The 21,059-nt window shown below is 39.2% G+C and overlaps 1 protein-coding gene across 1 annotated transcript in view; it reads right to left on the reverse strand.

Annotated features, from left to right (window-relative positions):
• Positions 1 to 776: 776 nt before the first annotated feature.
• The window catches only part of ywhae1 (tyrosine 3-monooxygenase/tryptophan 5-monooxygenase activation protein, epsilon polypeptide 1), a 49,482-nt gene continuing 29,199 nt past the window's right edge, over positions 777 to 21,059 (reverse strand). Inside the window, exons 2-6 of the mRNA XM_072590098.1 lie at positions 17,538 to 17,737; positions 9,994 to 10,100; positions 9,298 to 9,504; positions 8,568 to 8,704; positions 777 to 3,942 (exon numbers count right to left, since the gene is read on the reverse strand). Coding sequence (XP_072446199.1) covers positions 3,890 to 3,942; positions 8,568 to 8,704; positions 9,298 to 9,504; positions 9,994 to 10,100; positions 17,538 to 17,737 — 704 coding nt within the window. The 3' untranslated portion in view covers positions 777 to 3,889. The remainder of the gene's footprint in view (positions 3,943 to 8,567; positions 8,705 to 9,297; positions 9,505 to 9,993; positions 10,101 to 17,537; positions 17,738 to 21,059) is intronic.

The raw sequence follows: 21,059 nt of genomic DNA on the forward strand, positions 1-21,059 counted from the left end.
GAAGCTACACCCAGGGAAGCAAACAGGATTCTAGCCTTGTAGAATAGAAAAATGCTCTGAGTTGGTGTTACAGAATATACAGGGTATACCAGTGTCAAACCTTTGACAGTTTCTAGTCAGGAGTGCGTGCCATTCTCCTTTCCAGAAGCATATCTGTGCCAGATTCACACTTCAACCTCACCAATACCCTAATTCACCGCTGGGACAAAAGTTTTCCAACTTATCATTTTTAAAGACTTGCCCCAACAGAATTAGAACACTTTAAAAGATGAACAATTAACCCATAAACATTTGAGTAATCTGCATTAGGTCTCAGTTTCCCAAACAATTAACCAGAATCCCTACTTGTGTACCCCATCAAGAGCAATGCCATCCCTTCAGAGAGTGGCTTCTATGTAAAGGTAGGCAAATTTGAAAGGAAATTTAATTTGTTCTATACCAGCCAAGGTAGATAGTCCAAATGCATATTAGTTAGATCATCATGAGAAAAAGCACTACTTGAGGCACTGGTTTAAGTACGATGAAAATGTTTTTCTTAAAAACTTGATAAAACAGCAAGTGACATTTTCTTAATTGAGCTTGAAACTAACACTGCAGCTTCATTCTAGTTGTTGAGCATACTCGAGTATAGCACCAACTCTTAAGATCCTGTTATTTAATCTATACTGCATATTTTAGTCCCTTACGAATCTTAAGTATCTTGTTCACCATTTTGGTACCCGTAACTTTATTTACTATACTCAGACAAATGAGTAATCTCACCACTGCACAAGAAGTTGAGAACATTTTGTTTAATTACAGTAAGTGTTACATAACATACTACAGTGGATCACTGGTGGCAATGCTCATGGAAATAAGGCATTGCTCATTTGCAATAAGTCGCAGGAGGCCAGGGCTGAAAAAATTAGAACAATTACGATCAATTATAGCAATAGATCATGTCAGGAAAACAGGTGGTGAAAATATGAAACAGGAACACAGATGGGGAATGTCAGTGACCAATGGTCAAAAAAATAAAGAAAATGGAAACAAAACTAAGTGGCCTGCCAAGAACCTTGTCAGCTGAAGAAATTCCTTTCAAGGAGTGAAACTTAAATGGCAAAAATAGAGAAAGTTTAACCATATTCAAAGACAGTGGAACAAGTATATAAAGGTTTTGGGAAATTAGAGAAAATCAGCATGCTTTACAGAAACAATGTTAATCATTGGCAAAAGACTCAGTGAAACTCTCTCACTGCCTGATAAGTCCTCAGTTATACTTTTATATCTCCAATCTACATCTTCATGGTGATAAATCATTCAAATATTAAGCTCTCTGAAAAAGATCTCAATGACACTTTCCTGATCTACACATCAAATTATCTTCTAACACCAGTAGTTCCTTCCTAGAATGATGTTGCATTCGAGCCTTGCTTTATACCCAAAGCCATCTTCCAAATACGATCCATTGATATTAAATTTACTGGTCTACAGCTTTCATTCAGAGTTCAACTCTTAAATAATAATTTAGTTACCAATTATCTAGTATACCACCCAAATTGAGAGAAATTCAATTTTCCATCTACCTAGCATTGCTCCTCCATTTACTGAGTTTTTTGATATTTATGTCTGCTACTCAGCTGAAATAGACTAATACTCAGATCATTGATTACTAATTATGTGATCTCTAGCTGAAAGGTTCGCTGGTATTTTTTCCACACTATTTGCTTTAAAACCTAAGTATTGAAACACTCCACCAACATTGCCCTTTCTAGGTGATTACCATCATTCTCAAAACTACACATATATTTTGGCAACCAGTATCTTTTGACATTATTTCAGCTGGGCTCTGAAATCTTCATTCTGTTCTCTAGTCTGGTTGCTTGCACTTGCTTTATTTTTCCTGTGCTGCTTTTCCAACAACTCATCAAGGAGACAGCTTATTCATAGGTTGTAAGGAAGAGGTCTCCAACCATTAACTGACCTGCTCTCCTTTGAAGACATTTTGCTGAAAAATTAATCACAGCTTTAATTGTTGTACTCTATAGTCCTTGTAGTACCACTCCAAGATCAGTGCTCCTCCTTTCTTTTCAGCAATTATTTGACAGTTACTTCACAATAGATTGATTTAGTGGGGAAAACAAGCATTTGTAATTTAACAAATCTGTGACATGTACTTATTGTATTTGATTTGGTAGCTCAGATTCATAAACAATTCCTAGAGGGACAATCCAATGCAGACAGATAAGGGGCAAGATTCTGCTCAAGCTTTTGAACATGCTTTCCAGCTGGTATCTGATTGAAGGGATCATTACTTCAGACATTAAACACACAGCAATGGTCACTGGATATTGAGGAATAGGTTTTGGCTGAAGTTCTGCTAAATCCACTGAGATTCCTAAACTAAGGAAAGAAGGTAACCCATTCAATTACTATCGAACAGCATTGCTAAAGAGATGGTGCAGCTGCCTGGGACAAGGACAAAACTTGCTCCATTTTATATACTTAAGAATTTTTGGTAAAGTAGCAAAGGATTGCTGACATCAGTAAAACTGAAAGCAGCACCAACTAATTGTTTCGGGAGAGGACAATAATTGCTTCATCTGGTACAATAGCCAGGATGTAGTGGAGGAGGAGGCTAGGCTGCACTGGATTCTTCAAATTATACCAATGACCAAAACTACTGCCAGCTAATACCAACTTTCCAAAAGAATATTTTCTGCAAGTCAGTTTAACTAACACCAAAAGGTTCTCTTACTTTTCTCACTCCCTACAATCTTGCTTCCAATTCCGGCACCAAAACCAAGAGCATTCGTAATATACTGAACAGCAACACTCCTCCTTTCATTTAATCTTCCTACTCACTGTGTTCTCTTTTCAATGTCTGTAAAACAAACAGGCAACGCAGAGTCACAGACAGGATAAACAGCAAGAGATCTTAATTTAGGTTCTTTTATTTAAGTTTAATATTAATCCATGCTGTGTTTCAGTAAGAAGGATACAGATCTGTATCGGTGGCTCCAGTCAGATATATCCAGTAGTACAAATTAGCTTCAAGTTACACATACTGAACAAAGAGAGAAAGAGAAGGGGTAGGGAGAAAAAGGAGGAGTGGGTAGGAAAAAACCAAAACTTGTTTTAAGCATGCAGGCTTCAACAGCAGCTCAAACACGACCTGCTCTGCCAGGATGGACAAAAAAACAGCAAAGGACTATCTATGGATTGTAACTGTCATCTGCTATCTTTAGGATCAAAAGCACTGAAGAAAAACACTGCACATCAGGCTCACAGACTTTCAGAGCAAGCTACTTAACTGCTCACAAATACAGTTTTATTTGTTTAGCCACACTAATCGCCGCAAGTATTTTTTCTGGGGAATAAAGATAAGCAAACCAACAGCATGCAGTCGCTAAGAAGGTTTGGTGTGCAAGATGCACAACACACTTAAAAGAGGTTTCTTTTGGGGGGGGGGGGGGGGGGGGGGCAGGGGGTGGTGCTCACAGCACACAGGTTCGGTTGTCATTCTTTGCAATTCATGACCAACCAGCAATTCAAATTCAATGCTCAGATCTCAAGTGGTTAAAAAAAGTGCAGGCATGAACTATTCATAAAGCTGCATTAAGTAGAATTGAACAGTTGTTTCAAAACAATTTCCAAAGAATTATGGTAACTAATCAAGAAAGCAGGTCCCAGTTAAACATCCATAGAGAGACAGCATTGCTTTTAGATTTTATTTTAACCAAGTAAAAAATAAAATAAAAAACAAAAATAATCCTCGGAACCCAAATGGGCACATAGCTAATTCTGAGGTCCAGCACCAACATCAAATTTACTGGTTCTCAGCTTGGACTAGGACTGTGGGGAGGGACAGGAGAGGGGCAGACAGGGTCTTCTCATTCGCCATGTCTTCTCACTGATTGTCGTCATCAACATCTTGCACCACATCTTTACACGGTTCCTCACCTGTACAAAAGGAACGAGGTAAGATAGATAATTAATTTACACACCCGCTGCACAATTAAACACCAGCTACATACTCCTCAGCAGCAGCTTTCACAAATAACATGCAGCTTTTTCAACATAGGCTGTTGCATTCCAGTGACTAAAGCCATGGTCAATTTGCCCCAACCCACCTTCCACTTACGGCTTTGTTGTTCTTCAATCCTGAGAAGTGAGCTGGATTCTAACTTGGTTCAGCTAATAAGCTTTTGTTTTAAAAAGGTGATCAGTATGCATCACACCATCCCTAAAAAGCCAGGATGATGAATAATGATCAGCATGTATGACCAGGTCATAGGAGAGTTTGACATATCACTCAGACATAAAGCCTCAACTGGAAGAGCATGTCAGGGCAGAAATGAATATATAAACAGATCTACTCAGTTCAATTATTCTAAAAACATAAATTCTAGTAAAAACTGCATTCAAAACAAGGCTTTGGAGAATGTGTATTCAGCTACACAAGCAAAAAGCAGACAGGGAACGGTCAGGCTCTAAATTCTTGTTGCCATGTTCAGACCAGCATTGACAGTGATTGGAAAATCTGGTGGATGCTACACCTCAAGCATTAGCAAATGCATTTTTCAATAATGGGACTAGAGGCCACAAACTTCTTAATTAAAAAGCAACCCGTGTGTTACTGTAACATAGGCATTAGCCAGCTTACTTTGGAATGGATTAATACCAGTTAGAATAGCACAGGATGGAAGCTCACAAGTACAATCTGCTTTCCCATACAAGATCAAGGTAGGTTATGATAATCTTCTAGAAAGTCACTCACTCCCTTTAGGAAACCTTTTCTGTCATTCATTACAGAGGCACACATCCCATTCCCAATAATTCCAGCCAAAGATGTATACAAGGAGAGACACGCAGAATACCAACTCCTCAAACTTCTCATAACTCTATTTCATGACTTGGATTTTAGTCAAACTTTCCACACTGGAAGTTTATCTAGAAGCATAGGGAGGTATCAGAATTACTACCTAGGAAGAATTTGACTCAGCAAGCTGCTGTTTTGATTTCAGCTTAAAAATTTTTGGGCTTGCCTCACTGTGAAGCAAAACAGAGGACAACTTCTAATGCCTGAATACTTGCTGCAGGAGCAGGAAATGTGACTTGCATCAACAATTCAAACTGCTTTTAAGCATGTTTTATCAATTAATCACCCCTCTGGAAATAGCACAAAGCAATGGTTGCTTGAATTAGGTTATGCATTATCTCGAAGCTAAATAGTGGTACTATTTGCAGTGTCACTTTAAATTCCAGAAATTGAGGTTGATAAAATTTTATACTTTCACTCCGACCAAAAAAAGCACCTGAATGTAGGTTAAAACAAAAGCAAATTTTTCTTCCCTTGCTAAAGGGAAAGAGATATCTGGAATATCAAAGCTATTGCATTGGTTTAACTCCAGTGCTTCTAAATTGCAGAGTCATGATCTAAAAGCTATAGCAGGAACTCAGCCAATCATTAGCCAAAAAAATTACTTTAATAGGTCGGAGATATCAGAGAGAGATCTTAAATTCAAGAACCACAGCTTTAGAAGTACTATACACCACCATCTTTTGCATTTTACTAGGTCCAGAGCTCAAGTACCAATTGTGGGCAATGCGTGGATTAAAAATATTTTCAACATGTAGTAAAGACTGATACCAAAGAAAACAAAGCCCCATTCATCAAAATCAAATTCAAAGGTTGTACACCAGACAGTGTCCCAACTCTGGGAGCTACATTTCAATCTAGCCAAAAACAATGAAACAGGCCTTGCATGTGAAACTGATTATTTGTAGCCCCACTGCTGGAAAATACAAAGCATGAGTCTGTTTACAATTCCAGGTTTGCCAGACAATTTAATGACAACTGACATGAACAGTGTCACACTGATACAAATGTGCGCTGGAGTGAATTAAATGTAACTGACGCTGTGTGGATAGAGTCTGCTGTACTGCATGCTGCATTAAACTGGGGGTTGCAGAAGTCAGGGAAATTAAGCATAGGATTTTATTGCATAGACTTCAAATTGGTGGTTGGCGAGGGTGTCAGATTACCCTCTTCAGCTCAGAGCTCAAGTACTCCATGGTCATTTGGGCACACACGAATGCTCAAAGGTTTGACAGCTGGTGTGCCTTAGCACATGATCATTTGCAATGAAACACTATGGACTTTGAAAGATTTTTTAGAATTCTACTACAGTGTGCTGATGGTAACCTCCCTTTGACAGGGATGAGGGCAATGAAAATAGTTTGAATTGGACTAGGCCTAACAGAGATACTTCACCCAATCTTTCAATCGACCAAGCCCAAGCAAGGAACAAGTGAATTAAGTACCTCATAACCAGATTCAGGAGTCAACTACTCTTCTACATCACCATGAAACTATAAGGTCCCAATGAAAACAGCCATGATGCAGGGCATTATCCCAGTCTGTGGTATGCCGATTGTGACAACAAATCAAACTACAACACCGCAGAAATTCACAAGCAGCTGAAACCACAAACTGAAGTCCAAACATGCCCACTTGTTAAAATGCATCAGAGTATGTCCAATACTTTTAGAATGCTGAGGCAGACCTAGCTGCGAGACAAGCCACACAGGTTAATTCAAAGTTGAGGCAGATGTCACAATACCAGATAAATATGAAAACCACAAATCCATGATTAAAAATATCCTTCTTCTTACTGGCCTTGGTTTCTGTGGAGTTAAAGTTAGTGATGGAGTGGGGCTTTTTTTCTGCTGTACATTGTGATGCTTTCTTTCCCAAATCTGAGCCACCCAAAACTAAGGGTATACTAGCACATTCCACCACACCCCACAACTCTGGTTATGTCATTTTAAAGTAGATTCTAGAAGGGCAGAAGCACAGGAAATACCTGAACTTCATTTGCCAGCTTCAAATAGTTTATCAAGATACAGCACACAAGGCTCAAATGCCCCAATGAGCTAATACAATAAGAATCACAAAATAGGCCAGGTTCAGAAACTGACATGACATTTGCCCCAACAGTGACACCATTTTCTCTGGGATAAGGCCCTAACAATACCATCATGAAAACTTAACTTTAAAATGGTATTGTGACATCTGATGATATGACAAATGCTTGGCATTCCCAATGACTTACAAAGTACAGTTTACAGGGGGAATGAATGGTTCATATCCTTTAGGAATCTATTCAGGAAGGAGAAAGGAATGGAAGAAAAAACAGGAATGTGAATACTAAAGAGGAAAATGAAACAGTACATAACAAATGGAACATAAGTGAAACAGGAGAATCCTCAATGAAATGGGAAGATGTATGGTTATTGGGACTGCTTTTCAATGTCAACTAATGTCACCTGGGCTCAGAAAGCGATCATTCATTCAGCAACAATTAGTGGAGAAATTGCCAAATGCAGACAATATCATTAGTCAATACCATTAAGGCCTATGTTTGTTTGTTCCCACAGGTAAAAGTTGTCTCTATACTAGAGCACAGGAAACAACTAAAAGAATATGGTGCATTGGGACAGGAAATAAAAGCACGATGTATAGTGTCACACTGACTCCCAAGTTATATTGGAACTGAAACCTCAAATTAGGATTGATTAAACTCAAATTCAGGCAAAAGCTGAGGTAGTTCTGCTTTAAAAGGATAATTCACCCATAATCAACATGTTGTAAAGGCTATCTGAACTCATCCTCAGACAAGACAAAGATAAATTGCAATTTCATTGTTTTGCCTACTTTGGTAAATTCTCATATCCAATTATAGAGATCATATGATGAAACTGAGTGCTCACCAAAGCGCTATTTAGCAGATTAAACAAAGTTCACCATTAACTCCACATGACCAAGCTCTCTCTCTGATCAGAGCCCACGATATCTGAATTGAGAGCACCAGCACATGGTACGAGGATGGTATAATCTGGTCTCAGGTTACATAAAGTATACTCTGAAGACTAAGTCTTCCACAGTTCCCAAACAGCTAGACAATAATTAAGAGAAACCTCTTTCAGAATAAGGAATAAAGCACATATTCACAGCAAGGGGAGAATCGGAAGCTTAGACTTGAAAACATTTTCATGGACTCCAGGCTCAACAGCAGACTTGAGTGGCTCAATGACCTAATCCTGATTATATGCCCAGCAGAGTCAAAGTTTCAACCCTTCCAAATGTTAAAAGTTGAGTTGGGCCAAGTTCAATTCCAACTGGTTGAGTCCTTTGATCAGATTAGAACACAATTCTCTCAGATAATCAGCAGACATTTTGTTTGATCAGACAGCAAGATAATGCAGAAGAGATCCAATAGCTCATCTTATTTATTTTCTATTTCCCTTTGAATACACTCAAATGAAATATCCCACACATCAAAAAGCCTTCCACTACTTTGGCAATAATTATTTGATATGCATGGACAAGTGCAGACAAGAAATCCTGAAGAATCTCCACAGCTTCTGGGGCACAGATTGAAATACCCCCTCCCACCAACGTATTGGTGTCAGTGGGCTGAGGACGAAGAACACCTAGGCAACACAAAAAAGGGAACTGATTGCATTTAGCAAATAAAAAGATATGGTTCTGTGGAAATCAGAAGTACTTGCTGGTTACATACCATCTCCCTGCATGTCTGAAGTCCATAGTGTCAAGTTGTCACGTAACAACTGCATAATGAGTGTAGAGTCCTTGTAGCTTTCTTCACTCAAGGTGTCCAGTTCCGCAATTGCATCATCAAATGCTGCCTTTGCCAATCTGTGGGGTGAAAATGATTTTTTATATTGTTGCTTCAGCTAACTTAACTACATTTGAAAACTAGCACTCAGCATTTCAGTCAACAGTTAATATTCAGTCTTACCGATTTCAGTATGGTGGTTCATTGGATAAAAACTGTAACCATTATGCATTAGCTACCTCCCACATTGGAGATGAATAGCCCATTAATCTGTTTTGGCAAACCTGCATGAGGGCCGTTAGCCAGGTCACCATCAGAAATCCCTTGAAAATGTCGACAGAATCTTTTAACATTCACTTAACACCCCGACAACCCACAGGATTAAGACAGGATTTCAGTTTAACATCTTCAAAAGATACTGTCTGAAATTGTAGCTCTCCGGTACTCCAATGTAGTATTTGCCCAGAGATGGTCTAAACCTTAACTCAGGACTAGGTTGACAATTTGCCCACCACAGTTGAAGCATAGGCTCTCTTCCCTGTCTTTACAAATATGGTTACTCCAGTAAGGTAGCAGAGGTCATCTAATGTGGCTCAGCAACCTTAGGAGAGAAGGCTACAACTGGAAACCTAAGTATCTACTGTTCTAGTTTTTATGCATACTGTGTACATACCTGCAGGCACGGTCAGGAGAGTTGAGAATTTCATAGTAGAATACAGAGAAATTCAAAGCAAGGCCTAAGCGAATGGGGTGTGTTGGTGGAAGTTCTGTCATTGCAATATCACTAGCCGCCTTGTATGCAACCAGGCTGTTTTCTGCTGCCTCCTTCCTGTCATTCCCTGTTGCAAACTCTGCCAGATACCTGTGGTAATCACCTTTCCTGTAATTAGAACAAAGGACAATAAGACCAGTCGCAACAAACTAACGAATGGTTTGTTAACTATAATATAGTTCAAAGCAAAGCAAGGGCACACCGCGACTCATCTGAACACTGGTGAAATCTCAAGATATTAGTGAATGACTTATCAGATATCACTGAGAAGCTCAATTTTTGGCCAATTTCTTTCCCCTCTCTCTGTTAGCTAGGGCACTTGGCTAACTGTAGTTCTCCTAAATACAGCTCTGATCAAGGTCAGCTAATTCAGCACAGGTCAGTAATTCTATTTGTGCCTTTTACTTCACCACCACTTTAAGCAGCGATTTTTACTGACCAGACCATTCTAGGAACACCTATTATTTTGTTAGTGTATTTTTCTTTGGCTGGAAGAGGAAATGAATTTTTGCCTATAAATTCTGTTTTACTACAATAGTACTTTTATCCATAGTGCAGCATGGAAATCTAGCATACCCCAAAATATCCAGTACGTACATTTTATAGTAGAAAACCTTTGACTCTCCGCTGTTGGCAGCAGGAATGAGGTGTTTATCCAGTACATCCAGAATGTCATTACAAATTGATTTCAGTTCGTCCTCAACCTGAAATTACAAACACAACATCAACTCTCACAATAGACCAAAAAGTTAGTTATTGCAAATTAGAATACTGAGGGGCTTGAATAGAACGGATGTGAAAAAGATCTTTCCACTTGTGCGAGAAACTAAGGCCCAAGGGCACAGCCACAGAGTGAAGGGACAGCCCCTCAGAACTGGAACAAGGAGGAATTTTTTCAACCAGAGGGTGGCAAATCTATGGAACTAATTACGGAGACAGCTGTGGAGGCAAAGTCAGAGTACAGTTAAGCCAAAAGACAGATAAGTTCTTGATTAGTATGGGAATCAGGCAGGAGAATGGGATTCAGAAAAACATCAGCCATAATCAGATGGCACAGGAGACTTGATGGGCCAAATTGTCTATTTCTGTTCTTATATTCTTTTGGTCAAAACCTATTTGCATGGCTATTTCAGTGTGAATGTACAAATTAGGTATGTGAATTCAAAGACAAAACATCATGATTGTTCACCCAGATAAAGTAACCTGAGATGTATGGATGGTGTAAACTGGGCTCATGACATATTTTCATTGTATATCTGTAAATATATTGAAAAGAGCACAGAAGCACTAACATGAGAGATGGTATGGAAACTTTTCACTTGAACAGAACATACTAGCCAAGTGCTTTTGGTTTACTGTTGCTCAAATGCAACATCTTTTGTTAATAAAAAGTACTTCTAAGCAGAAGGAACTTTACCCCTGAAGGATGAAACATTTCCTGGGCAATCATAGCATTGAATGCACCATATGTCACATTCCTAACTGCAAGAACTTGCAATAATGGCACCACCTGGCAAAGTACAAGATTTTTGTTTTTGTTTTGGGGCAGGGGTGGAATAACGATGTGGCGGTGAGAGAGCACGAGGCCAAACAAAAAAAAAATCAGGCAGGAGAAAAGACTTGAGAAGGAAAAAACAGTTATACCAATTCATACCTAGAGTGATTTGGAGATTTTGTTTCCTCTTCTCAGGGGATAGTGCTACCCTAGAAAAGCTATTCACTTGATTTGACCAGTACGTGAAACAAAAGCAGCACTAAAAGTCTGCCTTTGAGTCAAGATTGAAGTGCTCTGCTTACAGTTTTACTTACACAAGTCATTTGCGTTTACAAGTATATCTTAATCTGTTTCATTACAGCTAGTTACATTACCCATGTTCATTTTTGTACAATGCAAAGCATAGAGAATAGGTTGGTGCCGTTCCCAAAATATAACAACATTGAGAATATAACCTGAGAATTTTCAGTGTATACCAAAACACCGGAGTGCAGATTTTAATTGTCAAATAGCAGACCATGCTTTAGTTGCTTCAAGGGGCTCCATTTGATTTCAGTGGCTGGTGCACTCCAGATGCTGTCATTCAGCACTCAGCTGAATCAGAGAACACATGTAAGACAGCATATGTCAAGCAAGGTTCTTTAGTTGAGAAACCAAGTGAGTCTCACTTTAGGTTATTTTCAAATTTATTGGACAGGAAATCAGAATAAAATTCCTCAGGCTGTATTCCAATGAAAGCAAACCCTGGAAAGTAAAAATAATTTTCCAAAACTTAAGTGTTTAGATCAAAATTTTTGTATTCCCAGTTCCAAATTGAGCTCAACTGATGTCATGAACTTAATCTCAGCTGAAGTCCTGTAATACCATTCTAATGAGATCAGAAATTGGAATGGGTCAGAGAAAGAAAATGGGGAATAATGCTGTTTAAAAAAATTAAGTGGAGATTTTGAGAACATCAACTTAATACCATCACTAAGAAATGCTGTTAAATATTGGGAAATAGAAACAAAGTGAAATCCTCAAAAAAAGCTTCAAGCACTTTTTCCAAAGCTGGAAAACTCCCTCAAATGGAGCTGTAATTTTTAAAATCCAAAATAAAAACATGTAGATATTAGTATTGAGAAAAGCTTTGATACAACTATGGTAATCAATCACATACAAAACCCTATGCACTGTGGAAAGATCTTGGAATATATTGGAAGCAAGAAAGTCATCTGTCTGCTGAAGTTCACTTCCCTTGCAGAACAGAATCCTGAATCTCAGGAAATTAGGTGGCACAGTATTTGGCAAGTATTCAGCAATATTCAATGTAATCCAACCAATTAAGTCAAAGAATCAAGTGACTTTTCTTTCAAAATACTGATTAATCTGGTGTTGAACTAATTAAAAGAGCATGTTGCCTCTATCAACACAGTGTGAAGGCAGTCTTTAGTTTGCACACAGCAATACAACTGTATCCTGAGTCTCCCTAACAGAACATCATTCTGTTTAGGAAGAGTGCGCAAATCTTAATGTTTCTTAGCACTGGTAAGAGGATATTCTCAATCATTTAACTGATACTGACTAGAAGAAAAACCAAAATCAAGGCTGATCCAATTTGTAGTGCTGGTCAATTTGAATGCGTTATTATTTTAAGTAGTAGAGGGTGGCATTGGAGAACATGGCCTGATCCTTGGACTCATTTTACTCACTGTTGGAGGAATGGTATTAGAACACTGATTTTTCTCAAAGGTTCAGCACGAGGCCAGTCAGTTGGGTCTGTGCTGGCTATTGTTGTAATTGTTTGAGTAATTGTTTGAAGCCACTCGAACTCAGCACATTCTTCCTTCCCAGATATCCAATTCCCTCTTGAAAGCCTCAACCAAACCTGCCTCAGGCATAGTTCCCAGATCCAGACTTTTTCTTCATGTCAGCATTATGCTCTTTTGAGAATTACTTTCAACCTGCACTCTTTGGTGCTTGTCCCTTTCTCCAATGGGAAAGTTGTTCCCTATGTACAAGGCCCCAACTGCTTGATTTTGAACATCTCAAATCAAATTTAGTCTTGAAGAAAACTTCAAGACAGAGTTTCAAGTTTTTCTAATAGGTCTACATAACTAAAGCCCTCACATGTGGGACTTTTCTTGTGGATCTTCTCTCAATGCCTTCACATCTTTCCTAAAATGTGGTACCTAGAATCAGCAACGGTTCAGGGAGGCTAACTACTGCACAATTTATTTACTTCTATAACCAGCGCCCCTTTTCATAAAGCTTAGGAATCTGTATGTTTAGAACAACCTACCCTGCCACCTTCAATAATTTACACACCCAATGTTCCTGTACCCCCTTGAGAATTATATCCTTTATATTCTTTGTCCTTGTCCCTTTCACCAAAATCATTTTGCTAAATGTCACTAATCCACTCATTCCAACATTGTACATGCTTTTGAAGTTCCACACCATCCTCCTCAGAATTCATGACTTCCAAGACTTGTACCAACTGCAAATGATCAAATGTGAAAGTGTATTCTCTACATACCAAAGCCTGAATTGTTAATACTATATTTCAGAGAGAGCAAGGCCCTAATGCCAATCCTTGGGAAACTCCCACTATCTCAACTGTGGCTTTTCTCTAGCAAAAATTACAACTGGCGAATTAATTTGCAATCCATAAATTACAAGCCTAACTTAAAAATCAATATTAAATCCCAACTTAATTCACTTAGGAATTAATGATTTCCAATTTCAATGGCGGAAAATAGTATTATGCTTTTGTGACATAGGTTTATCTGGAATGATCATCTGAAGCCACCCACAGGCATCAGTGGCTATATAGCTACCAGCAATAACTTAACACTACATTAAACATATATAGTATAGAAACATGAACAGCCTTTCTATTGTACAGCCACAATCCAACCGAATGGTGGAAGAGACTCAAGGGGCTGAACAGCTCACTCCTGTTTTTATTTCTAATAGTCGACCCAATCATCTCTAGCCTTGTTTAACTGGACATCAGTTTGTGACTTGTACTATCCCATTTATGCTGAAAATGTGTTGCTGGAAAAGCGCAGCAGGTCAGGCAGCATCCAAGGAACAGGAGAATCGACGTTTCGGGAATAAGCCCTTCTTCAGTCCGAAACGTTGATTCTCCTGTTCCTTGGATGCTGCCTGACCTGCTGCGCTTTTCCAGCAACACATTTTCAGCTCTGATCTCCAGCATCTGCAGTCCTCACTTTCTCCTATCCCATTTATACCAACTTCTGAAAACCCGAACTTTAACTTAGCCTTCCCTCCATGTGCTTCTTCAGAGGGTTGTTAGAGACTCAGTAGGCCAAATAGTCTCTTTCTACAGTGTAGGAATTCGATCTTAGGCAACTTGGTGGCACAGCAGTTAGCACTGCTGTCTCTCAGTGCCAGGGACCTAGCTTTAATTCCAGGCTTAGGGAACTGTCTGTGTTAATGTTGCATTTTCTCCCCGCGCCTGTTTGGGTTTGCTTTCACAGTCCAAAGATATACAGATTAGAAGGATTAGCCATGCTAAAATAAAACCATCCCAGTGTCCAGGGATGTGCTAGTTAGGTGGTTTAGCCATAGTTAAAAACCCCATGCAGGATACTTCAACTTCCAATTGTGGAAGTTGCAGTCAGCCACAGACCTCAGAGGTCCACGTGTTGGGAAAAATTAAAGGGAACACAGCCCGCAGGAACAAACATCTTTTCTGTGCCCAAGTCCTCAATATTTTATACACTTTAAATCAATAGAACATAGAACATTACAGCACATTACAGGCCCTTCGGCCCTCAATGTTATGCCGACCTGTGAACCAATTTGAAGTCCATCTAACCTAAACAATTCCATATGTTTATCCAATGACCATTTAAATGCCCTTAAAGTTGGCGAGTCAGCTGTTACAGGCAGGGCATTCCACGACCCTACTAGTAAGTAACGAAACAACCTCTGACATCTGTCCTATATCTGTCACCCCTCAATTTAAAGCTATGTCCCCTTGTGCTGGTCATCACCATCTGAGGATGATTTTCATACAAATCAGTCCAGCCTGTCCAATCTTTCCTCCCAAGATAATCAGTTCACTCCAGGTATCAATCTCGTAAGCCTCCTCTGAACTGCCCCCTAATGCAATTACAACCTTCCTAAATTAAGGACACTTAAATATACACATTATTCCAGAAGCTGTTTAGATTAGATTCCCCACAGTGTGGAAACAGGCCCTTTGCCCCAGCAAGTCCACACCGACCTCTGAAGAGTACCCACCCAGACTCATTTCCCCTGCATTTACCCCAACTAATGGACCTAACACCATGGACAATTTAGCTTGGCCAATTCACCTGACCTGCACATTGGCTGGAATGATCATCAATACTCTTCATAATTGGAGCATTACATCCTTACCTTGATGTTCAAGTTCTCCCATGACAAAGGGTATAATTACATTAGCCTTTGACTCAAGTACTGGAGCATTTCGATCACACTGCATTTTAGAATGTGGCAGTTGTTCCTCTTCTAAACCTTTTCAATCTTCCCTGCCAAAGTAAAGAACTTCAGATTTTCCCACTATATGCTCCACCTGCCAGATTTTTGTTTATCCATGAAATCAGATTATTCTACACCTTTGGTATATCATCTTCATGGCATAGTCTCCTACAACTGAATCCCTCAAGTCCACTCAGTCCTCACCGATCCTTCGAAGAGCATCCCACCCAGATAGATCCCTCTACCCTCCCAACTCTGCATTTCCCATGGCTAAGCCACCTAGCTTGCACACCCCAGGGCACTGCAGGCAATTCAGCATGGACAATCTACCTAAACTGCACATCTTTGGACTGTGGAAGAAAACAGGACTTGGAGGAAAACATGGGGAGAATGGACAAACTCCAGAGGGTGGAACCAAACTTGAGTCCCTGGCACTGAGCAGCAGCAATTGAGCCACAGTGTCATTTGCAGATCTGTAAATTTAGCCAACATACCTCGAGATTTTCTTTACACAAGTCACTGATAAAATAACACGCAAAATGTTGAGGGCCCAGAGACCCATGTGGGACTCTCATTTATCTCACCAGAGTTTACTCCATTCTGCCAGCCAGCTAATCTATCCATGATAATATCATCCTTACAACAGGAGCTCTTACTTTGCACGATGACCTTTTATATAGCATCTTGTCAAATGCCTTCTGGAAACATCTACCTTTGACCATGTGTTCTATAGTAATACATTGCAGAGCTTGGTGTTAAATATGTCGATAATATTCCTGTGAAATATCTTTGACATTTTCATTTACATTTGTATAGTGCTTAAATGTAAGTTGCTGTAGTGAATTAACTTTCTGACAATCTGCAACATAACACTGGGAATCGTTTCAATTTCATCCAATTCCAATCAGCAACTAGTTTATGGTACTGACTTTTAATGTATGAAGACTCAAACTTAGCGGATCATATGCTTGGTGAAAAATAGAAGCAACAAGCTTCACTGTAGGATGAATAAAGGGTTCTACCAATGCTGACCATTCAGCATGATACACCTTGTGTGCCATAACTAGAAATTGTGTAGTATGCTAATTGAGGAAGAGTCAGGGATTAAAAAAGGGTTCATTATTTGACTGATGTTCAGATATGCAAGATAAGTTGGTGAATAGAATATTTAGATGTTGCAAGTGAGGGGGCTGGGAATGATAAATTAAATTGTAAAATCAACATTTGTTAGAATTTAGTGACTGCTACTCTCTGGTTAAAAGTCAATTATTTTATGACCACCAAACAGTACTACTTCACCGAAAACAAAAGGACAATTTAGTGACTGCATATTAATTTATCATTCATAAAATACTGGAAAATTCCACTGGTCAAGCATCACCTGCAAAGAAAATAAAATGTTTCAGATCAATAATCTTTCAGAGGTTGTCCAGACATCTCAACACTCAATTCTTGCTCCACAGATGCTGTCAGATTTTCTAAGTATTTCCAGCAATTTCCTTGTTCTTGGATATTTTATTCATAGAATTGCTGGGCAATGGAGGCCTTGCAATAATTTTTTTAAACACAAGAACATATTTGTGTATCATACTAACTGCTCTTGTCAGAAAATAATTCAAGGACAACAGGCTATTGCTGCTGCTTTTTTAAAAAAAATCTCAGCTATGTTGTTGCCAGCAAAATTGCTTTAATTACACTTCCAGTTACCAAATTACTAATGGCTTCTAGGAACATCACATAGGGCAGAAAAGTCCTGGAATGCTCTAAATAGAACTGTGGATGCGCCTATACCCAAAGGATTGCAGTGATTCAAGTCTGCTCACTGGTACCCTCAAGAACAATTAGGGATGGCCAATAAATGCTGGCCAAGCCAATGACACAACCCACAAACAAATATTACAAGTTAATTATATGTGGGACAAGAGCATCAGACCATTCTAGAATGCTACTCCCTCTGTCACCTTTCCTGTAGGTTAGTTTGTTACCGCTTCACTTTCTTCCATGCATAATTTTGTTGGAAGCTAACGACAAAATGGAAACTTATTTTTTAAAAAAAGGGAAAGCACCACCTTAAACCGTTTGCAGGCTCAGTAATGACACTGTTACCAAAAACAACTGAATTATTGTTTGTAAACTGGCTGTTTTATAACTCTGCAGTTTGTTATGGTCTTACCGTTTTTCTGTATTCACGGATCATTTTTAGTTTGTCCTCTCCACCTTTGTTTTCCTCCTTTTGCTCAATACTGCTGATTATCCTCCAGGACGCTCTCCGTGCTCCAATCACATTTTTATAGGCCACAGACAGTAAATTCCTTTCCTCAACCGTCAACTCTACGTCCATGCCAGCTACCCTCTTCATTGATTCCACCATTTCTGTGACAGGAAAGAAACATTAAAAAATCAACTAAGTAACTAGTGATAACTCATACATTAAGTATTTGTTAAGATCATTCAGACTTCTTTATTGAGGAACTAAGTGCAGATAATATTCTAAATCCAATTTTCAACATACTACAGAACAGCAGATTTAGAGGAAAAAAAACTGCATTCACCAATGTCAGATGCCTAAACTCAAAATTGCCAAACCAATCCTTTATTTGTTGAGCTCAAAGTGTGCTTAAATTTCTGGTATCCCATTCATGGCCCAGATATTTTTTTATATAAATGACAGATGAACTCAAAACTTTATTCGTTACCTTTAACTGAACTCCGATTTAATATCAATTAGAGACATTAATCTCATTCACTTTCATAAAAAGCACAGGATTTAAGTTGAATTGGTTTGCAGATATTCCTCTCTTCCTGACTTTCATCCCAAAGCAAGACAATTACCTGCAAGGACAAGCTTTTGCCTGCAATTAGTACCAGAACAGACAAGCATCGCATAATCGTCACCCTATAAAACAGTGAGCTCACCACACCAATACACAGAGGAACCTTGATTACCCAACATTTGATTAACCGAATTTCAGATCATCCGAACGAGATCATAAGGTCCCAATGCTTGGCTGTGTTATCCGGCATCGGATTAACTGAACAAAATATGCCCCACCAATGTTCTTCAGATAATCAAGGTTCCTCTGGATTGATCAAATGCCCGCAAATACTCAACTCAATAATCAACTTACAGTTAGTATTCAGATCTTTTTTCAAGGAATGGGGTTGCACCTTCCATCTATTCCTTCCTAAATCTCCACACAGACTTTATTTATAAAAGTAATATTCTCACGTGCCAGCCTCACGTTGATGTGCCAATCTAAGGTTGTGAGATCTACTCAAGAGGGCACATTTCAAGTTTTTCTACCCCCAATCAAGGGACAGATGACCAAATTTAGATAAGAAACAACTTTTATTATAAAAGTTTAAGACATGATGGAAACATGACATGCTTCAGCAAAAGTATCAAAGCAATAAACTGAATTTAGAAATGAGTAATTCTTTAACCTAACAAGAAGTGCTGTAGCAGAGCTACCATTCTTACCAGTCTGCCGACTGCAGATATCAGTCCTTGGAGACAAAATCCCATTTTCACATTGAGAATACCAATCATCGTGTTGTGTGGTACTTATCACCATACTAAACAGGATAGACTTCAAATAGATCTAGCAACTAAAGACTGAGCAGCCATGAAGTGCTGGGGGTCATCAACTGCAGCAGCATTGTACTCCAACACAATCTGCAATCTCTCAACCTGACATACCCCCCTCCTACTCAATCATTACCATCAAACCAGGGGCTCAACGCCAGTTCAATGGAGTGCAGAAGAGCATGCCTGGAGCAGTACCTTGCATACCTAAGAATGAGGAGTCAGCCTGATGAGGCTACCACATAAGCTACTTTCTTGCCAAACAACATAAGCAGCAAGTGATAACTGAGCGATACAACCAATGGGTCCGATCCACATCCAGTTGTGAATAATGGTGGGCAATTAAACTACTCACTGGAGGCGGTGTCTCCACAAATATTCTCATCCTCAATGATAAGAGAAGCCCAACACATCAGTACAAAAGATAAAGCTGAAACATTCAAAGGAAAATTCAGCCAAGTGTCAAGCGGATGATCCATCTGTGCCTCCTCCAGGTGGTGCCTAGCATCACAGATGCCAGTCTTCAGTCAATTTAATTCATTCCACGTAAGAAACAGTTGGAGGCGCTGGATACTGCAAGGTTATGGACCCTGACAACACTCGAGCAATAGTACTGAAGACTGTGCTACAGACCTTGCCACACACCTAGCCAAACTGTTCAAGGACAATACAACACCAGCATCTCCGATAATGTGGAAAACTGCCCAGGTTTGTCCCACACACAATAAGCACAACAAATAGAATCCCAACAGTGTGGAAACCCAACACAATTAATCACCATCTCATCAGTCTACTCTCAATCAATAAAGTAACAGAAAATGTCATCAAGCAGCACCTGCTCACTAACATACAGTTTGATATTTTAAGTTAATGGTTTGCTTTCAAAAAGGACACTTCCCTAACCTTTTCTCCTTCTTTAACAATTTCTTGTGTTCTACTAGTTTACTTACCAGTAAAAAAAGCTCTTCCTGGGTTTACATGATAAAACCTCACAAATATCAGACCTCCCCTGGTTCCCTCGCATTAATGAAAACTGGCCTAGCTAGTAAAGCTTCTTGTAACTAAAGCTCCAATTTACCCAAGTACCAATACAGCACAGAAACAGACCTTGCCAACAACTCAGCCACACGACATCCCAATCTGGCCTAGCCCCATTGGCCACCATTTGACCCATACTCCTCCTTTAGCAGCTTCCATGGCAACAATCAGGAAAATTAATCCTTTACTCTCCTCTTGCCTGCAACCTTCAACAAATACCAAGCCCAGGTGCAGTTATCCTTGCTCCCAATACAATTCTGAACCTAGCTTACTATCATCAATTTGCAAGTGACATTGTCTAGTTCTAATTCTAATATTACCAATTGGTTAAGAATTCTAGATGCAACTAGTTACAACTTCTAGACATGAATTCTCTAAACTGGAGGTAAACTTAAAGGGAAAAACGTATTGCTTTCCTCAAAAACATCCAGCTCAAATTAATGCATAAAACTCAATGTAAGGGCTCTTCTAGCATGATGGCTGTCTTCCTATCTTGAGCCAGAAAGCCCAGATTCAAGTTGAGGGTAGGCCACTTAGGATTGCTGAGGAGAATTTTCTTCACCACTCAAGTGAGAGCCTGTAGAATTCTCCAGTACAAAGTGGTTGAAACCAAAACATTCAATGTTATCAAGAACAAGTTAAATATAGTTCTCGGGACTAAAGGGTCAAAGAGTATGGAGAAAACAGTATACTGAACTACAAGATCAGCTATGATCATACTGAATGATAGGGCAGACGCAAAGAGCTGAAGAGTCTAATCCTACTTCCATGTTTCAACATCCTACCTCCTCCACAAGTGCGTCATAATAGATTAATTAAAATAAATAACAGAACACAATGATGACATTTTTCTTTATTGGGATCTTGCTTAACAGTTGGTTCTTCTGGTGCAACAGTAGTGTCCCTACCTTTGAGGCAGGAGATCAAGATTTGAGTTCCATCTCATCCAGGTGTGTAATATCTCCAAAACAGGTTGATTAGAAAGATCTTTATACAGGTAGGGAAAATGCAGGGGCAGCCAGTGTTATTAATTTATGCAGCACACTTTAATTACCACTTGGTGTCATCTGC

Source organism: Chiloscyllium punctatum, chromosome 19 (genome assembly GCF_047496795.1).
Source record: "Chiloscyllium punctatum isolate Juve2018m chromosome 19, sChiPun1.3, whole genome shotgun sequence".
NCBI lineage: Eukaryota > Metazoa > Chordata > Chondrichthyes > Orectolobiformes > Hemiscylliidae > Chiloscyllium > Chiloscyllium punctatum.